Source organism: Triticum aestivum, chromosome 3D (assembly GCF_018294505.1).
Source record: "Triticum aestivum cultivar Chinese Spring chromosome 3D, IWGSC CS RefSeq v2.1, whole genome shotgun sequence".
In the NCBI taxonomy this organism is placed as follows: Eukaryota; Viridiplantae; Streptophyta; class Magnoliopsida; order Poales; family Poaceae; genus Triticum; species Triticum aestivum.
The window spans coordinates 158,262,889-158,268,700 of NC_057802.1; the positions used below are offsets into that span (position 1 = coordinate 158,262,889).

The 5,812-nt window shown below is 43.5% G+C and overlaps 1 protein-coding gene across 1 annotated transcript; it reads left to right on the forward strand.

Moving 5' to 3' along the window:
* Positions 1-2,457: 2,457 nt before the first annotated feature.
* LOC123074415 (heavy metal-associated isoprenylated plant protein 43) lies at positions 2,458-3,543 on the forward strand. The gene is made up of 3 exons (XM_044497274.1): positions 2,458-2,663; positions 2,788-2,863; positions 2,942-3,543. The coding sequence occupies exons 1-3, from the start codon at positions 2,655-2,657 to the stop codon at positions 3,346-3,348; spliced, it is 492 nt and encodes a 163-aa protein (XP_044353209.1). The 5' UTR covers positions 2,458-2,654; the 3' UTR covers positions 3,349-3,543.
* Positions 3,544-5,812: the final 2,269 nt, after the last annotated feature.

Genomic DNA, 5,812 nt, shown 5'->3' on the forward strand with positions numbered 1-5,812 from the left:
TAAATGCACTGCAGCTGTTATGATGCTTGCATATGGAGTTCGCCTTGATCTAGCTGATCAGTACGTAATGAGTGAGTGCCATTGTACATGTTCTGCAAAGCTATTGTTAGAGTATTTGGCCCGGAGTACTTGTGAGAACCAAATGATGAGGATACAACCCGCTTTGTTATCGATCAATGAATCATGCGCCTTTTCGGGGATGCTTGGAAGCATAGATTGTGTGCATTGGGAGTGAAAGAACTGTTCAATTGCTTGGCATGGGTAATATAAGGGACATGTTGATGGTTGCACGGTCATATTTGAAGTTGTGCATGGCATCACAAGATCTCTGGATTTGGCACTCTTTTTTCGACATGGCAGGTTCTCACAATGACATCAACGTGCTTGACCCCTCTCCGTGTTCTCAAGGATTTCGGAAGGCAATTCCCCAGAGGTCAACTATGGGATCAATAGCCACCAATACAACTAGGGATACTACCTAGTTGATAGTATCTATCCTCCGTGATATACATTCGTGAAGATAATCTCCGAGCCCTAGCGAGAGAAGAGGTCTAGGTTTTCCAAAGAACAAGAGAGTGCTACGAAGGAAGTGGGGCATACTTTTGGTGTGTTGTAACCTCGCTGGGCTATTGTTCGGCACCGTGCTAAAACATGGAGCACTAAAACTATATGGGTGGTGATGACTCCTTGTGTGATCATACACAACATGATTGTTATGATATCATCTATGACCAAGGGGGGGGGGGTTACTAGGGTAAGTTGGTTGAGCCCGAGGACGGAGTGGCAACGTTTGCAGAGTTCATCCAATTTCATCATGAAATGTGTGATCGAGCAACTGACATTAAACTTCAAGATGATTTGGTTGTGTATATATGGACTCACATAGGAAACCAATAGTTGTATCTACTCCTTTTCTCTTAATTTATTTGCTACAATTTCAAATTTATTTGGTTGTAAACTATGTGGCTTGTTTTTTCCAATAATGTGAAATGTTCCATTCATTTGTTTATTTGGTTATAAATGTATAGAATATATAAAATGCCAATTTGATTAAGAAAAGATGGACAAACGGACCAAACGGGTCGTCTTGTTGGGCGCTATGGCCAGAAAAGGGCGGACAAGGGGTGGACGCCCGCCCTCCTGGTGATCCAAACGGACAAAAAGCTAACAATTTTACGGTCCGTTTGGGTTGTCCGGTTGGAGTTGCCCTAAGCAAGAAAAGAAACCTTCATTGTCCTTGTTGCATCGTTGCCTTTGTAGGTGGCAGATTTATATTTATCCTTCTCTCCAACTTGAATCATGATCAAAGTGTCATGGATTCTAAAAGACAGTGGTACCCCTCAAATCAAAACTCCAATTTGGATGGGTTTGGGGATCCAATCCTAGCAGCTGATCAACTTGTTCACAGAAAAGCTCGAGTCGGAAATTCTAATGCAATTGCAACAACATGTATTAATAACTACTAAGTCCTACCAGCAGTAGACGCTGGAGAGAGGAGGATCCCCGCCACCGCCGTCGGCCCCCGGGCGCATCCGGGCGGCGTGCTCCGGCGGCGATGGGGTGAGGGAAGGAGGAGTCGGCACCGACGGCGGCTAGGGTTGGAGAACTGTCCGAGTCGCTGAGCAGGGGCGACGCGGGGGTCAGGTGCCTTTGAGAGTGCTTTTGATTGTGCTAAAAAAGGATAGAATATGGTTTTGGACGAAGATCGAAGAAAATGCCTTCCAAACACTCAAAGTGCCACTCAGTCTCCCTGCAGAAAAAAGGTGCCACTCAGTCATCAAACACTATGGCATCATCAGCCATTCACTGTCTGATCTGCTAATAAAATGATAGAATATGGTGTTGCACGGAGATCGAAGAAAATGCCTCCCAAACACTCAAAATGCCTACATAAAAGCTCGAACCGGGAACTCTAATGCAATTGCAACAGCATGTACTGATTACTGAAAAAATAGCGCGCTATAGCATATTGAGAATTTCCTCGCTAAATATATCAGCGTACAATGTCTCGCTAATAGCACGCTATAACACGATATAGCATACTAATAGCATATTTTGAGGTCTGCACTATTTTGCTGTAGCACGCTATTTTTTTCATTCTACTGATAACAAGTCCTTCTACCAGCAGTAGAGCAACGACCAGCATAACAAAATCCTAGCCAATGGTACAGTGGCATTTGAGTTGACTTGATTTCCCGGTTGCCACCGTCTGCAACTTGCAGAACGTTCCTCCATTTCTTCGGGTACATACGCGGAGTTGCTGTCGTCGGTCTTTCTCTCTCATGATTGAAAACGCAAGCGTGTTGGAACTTCAAAAGGCCCGCGGTTTTGACATTTCCACGGATGAAAAAACATAAGAAAGAAGACGTAGACCGACCAATTCGGTTAGGAAACTCTGGTATAACTACGATTGCAAGGAATTCTTTCGACCAGCAGCAGCAGAATGATTAGATTAAACACATCTAGTAGGAATATGCTCCAACGAATACGACCAATTCCCAACCAATATGGAGGTTGCGGAGTTGACTTCAGATCATATATAAACTGACTTGGAACGAGGCATTTCTCACATAACTTCAGACAGCGCCTTGCTCTGCACACTCAGGAGTCCGCGTCGACCCCAGATCCAAGAGTACCAGAAGATAGCTCACGCCATGTCTAAGGTAATTGGCCACCATATTCTTCGTTCTGCTTCTCCGTCCTTCGAGGGTGTAGACATGCCGTTGCGATCATGAGAACATTTGTACTGAATATATGCTTGTGTTTTCACTTTCGAATGGCCTGCAGAAAATTGTGATCAGAGCCGATCTCGTCGGCAAGAAGTGCACGAGCGGGATCCTGTCAATCGTTTCCAAGCTCGAGGGTATACCTCTCTCTGACTCTCTTCATTCCTGTGTATCCTGCAACTACTTCTCTTTACCGAATGTATGTGACCCTCCAGGGATCAAGTCCATGGTGGTCGACGAGGACAAGTGCACGCTGACGGTGGTCGGCACGGTGGACCCGGTGTGCGTGGTGCACCAGCTGAGGAAGTCGTGCTTCGCGGCGTCCATCGTCAGCGTCGAGGACGACAAGCCCAAGGAGAAGAAGACCCCCTGCCAGGAGGCCTGCGAGAAGGCCTGGAAGGACAAGTACGAGAAGGCGTGCAAGGAGAGGTGCGAGAAGGCGTGCAAGGAGCCGTGCTGCGACGACTGCGGCGAGAAGGGGACGCCGTACGGCGGCCACGGGTACCGCTGCACGCCGGGCTGCTACTCCAGCCCCTGTGGCCTGCCCAGCTGCCACTACTACAGCTCCGGCTACGGCTACGGCATGCGTGCGCCGCCCCTGGGATACACCTGGTACGAGTAGAGGTCGCCCGGAACCGAAGGATGATGCGCCATGCGCCGCCCTGGAGCACTGTCATGGCGCGTATGTACCTGGACTCGTTGCGATTTTACCGTATGTGGGTGTGCCAGTGTGTTTAGTACCGTAGTTCATATGCTTCGTGTCGCCATTGTTGCAGTTTGTTTTGTGTACATCGATGATTCCCTGGTTACTTCAGTACTACTCGGCGGTCGGCACTCTGTTGTTTCTCATAAACAAAGTGAAAACCCAGAAAAAGATTATATGGAAACGAACCGAAGAAATTGGTCACGAATCGTTGCCCCGTCACGCCCCCTACGCTACTAGGTCGTCAGCCCCCACTGCCTTGTTTAGTTGGTGGAGACTTTAATATTATCAGGAACTGCAGTGAAAAAAACAACTCGATGAGCCGAATCATTACAGCTTTGTGTCATTAAGCATGCAGGACTTAGAGAAATACCATTAAATGGTAAAAACTATACCTAGGCCAATAATTTAGCTGACACAACTTATGAACAACTCAAAAATGTGTTGTCCTGAATGGGAGGAGGGGTATCATCTGTCAGTACTGCAAGCTTTTGCTAGAGAAGTTCTGACCACACTCCTCTATCCATTGACACTGGAGAACCTCCTAGTGAAGTTCAAGATTTGAGAACTCTTCAGTGCTCACAGAGGGGTTTACAGAATTTCTGTGTAAAGTTTGGAGTGAAACCTACCATGGTGACAATTTAGAAAAATGTCAAGAAAGATTAAGAAACTTGAGGAAAAAAGTTAGAGGGTGGGATAAAAATGCAAATGCTTGGTACAGAAAAATTAAGATTGAAATCATTGGCAAGCTGGATGTCATAGATAAGAATACTGACGTCATGGGGCTTACTGATGGAGATAGATAGGAGCAAAAAGACTTAAGAGAACAATTGGCCAGAATTTCAAAACAGGAAGAAATGAAATGCTTCAGAGATATATGGATAAAGAAATTAAAGATGGAGACACCAATACTAGATATTATCATGCTAGGGTAAATGGTAGAAGATGTAAAAATAGAATCATTTCCTTGGAGCGAGATGAAGGAACTATCGAGGGAGAATATTAATTAATGAAATACATTACTGACTTTTATAAAAATCTTTTTGGGCAACCTGATTGCTCACAAATATCTCTACATCTGCAGGACATTTCTCAAATAGGTGCATATGTTGCAGAGGAATTAATTAAAGTATTAAACCCTTCTCTATGCAAGAAATTCATGATATGGTGTTTCAAATGAAGAAAAACAAAAGCCCGGGGGCAGATGGGTTCCCTGTTGATTTTTATCAGGAATTTTGGGAGTTATTTAAGTGGGATGTCAAAGGGCTTTTGGATGATTTTGCTGAAAGAAAACTTGATATTGCTAGACTCGATTATGGAACCATCACCCTTGTGCCAAAAACTAATGATGCCAAACAAATTCAGAAATTCAGACCCATTTGTCTTTTAAATGTTAGTTCAAAATTATTATGAAGATGTTAATGAACAGACTTAGTAGACTTGTTTTCATGTGATCTCTAAGACACAAACTGCTCTTTGTCAAAGGGAGATATATTATGCAGAGGGTACAGTGCTGCATGAAGCATTGAACTCTATTCATCATTAAAAACAAAATGCACTCTTTTTAAAAGTCGACTTTAAAAAAGCATATGACAAAATTAAATGGCCATTTGTGATACAAATGTTAAAGATGAAAATATTCCCTGATAAGTGGTGTGATAGGGTTATGATGACCATGAGAGGGGGTAATGTGAGAGTTAAAGTTAATGATAAGATTGGTCCCTGTTTTAAAACCTAGAAGGGGCTTAGGCGGGGAGATGCTCTGTCCCCCTTACTTTTTGACCTAGTGGTAGATGACCTAGCTGTTATTATGGAAAAGGCCAATATAGATGATTTTGTGAAAGGGGTGCATGTTGAAAACATTGCTCATGGTGTGGACATGTTGCAATGCTGATGATGTTATTTTTCTACTCCAATATAATATTGACTATGCTAGAAATCTGAAATTTATTTTAGGGGCTTTTGAGTAGATGTCTCACAATCAACTTTCATAAGAGTGAACTTTTTTATTTGGTGAAGCAAAACATAAAATGAACACCTATCAGGAAATATTTACTTGCGAGACGGGGGAGTTGCCTATGAAATACTTAGGGATGTTTGTTTCTATGTCAGGATTAGAAACAAACATTGGACTGGTGTAGTAGAAAAAAATGAGAAAAGATGTGCATGTTGGCAAGTTAAACTCCTGAGTTCAATTGCTCGGAGAATTACTCTTGTCCAGGTTTGTTTAACTAATATGCCTCTCTTCATGACGTCATGTTATCCCATTCCTGTGGGGATTCTAAAGAAAGCTAATTTCGTTAGAGCCAGAATGGTTTGGCAAGCAGAGAGGACAAGAAAAGTACCATTTAGTTAATTGGAAAATATGTTGTAAACCTAGGGA

Bases quoted from the DNA above. Each gene is read 5' to 3' on its own strand.
- LOC123074415 (XM_044497274.1), top strand. The intron at 2,864-2,941 runs GTATACCTCTCT...GTGACCCTCCAG, and splicing joins AATCGTTTCCAAGCTCGAGG to GGATCAAGTCCATGGTGGTC.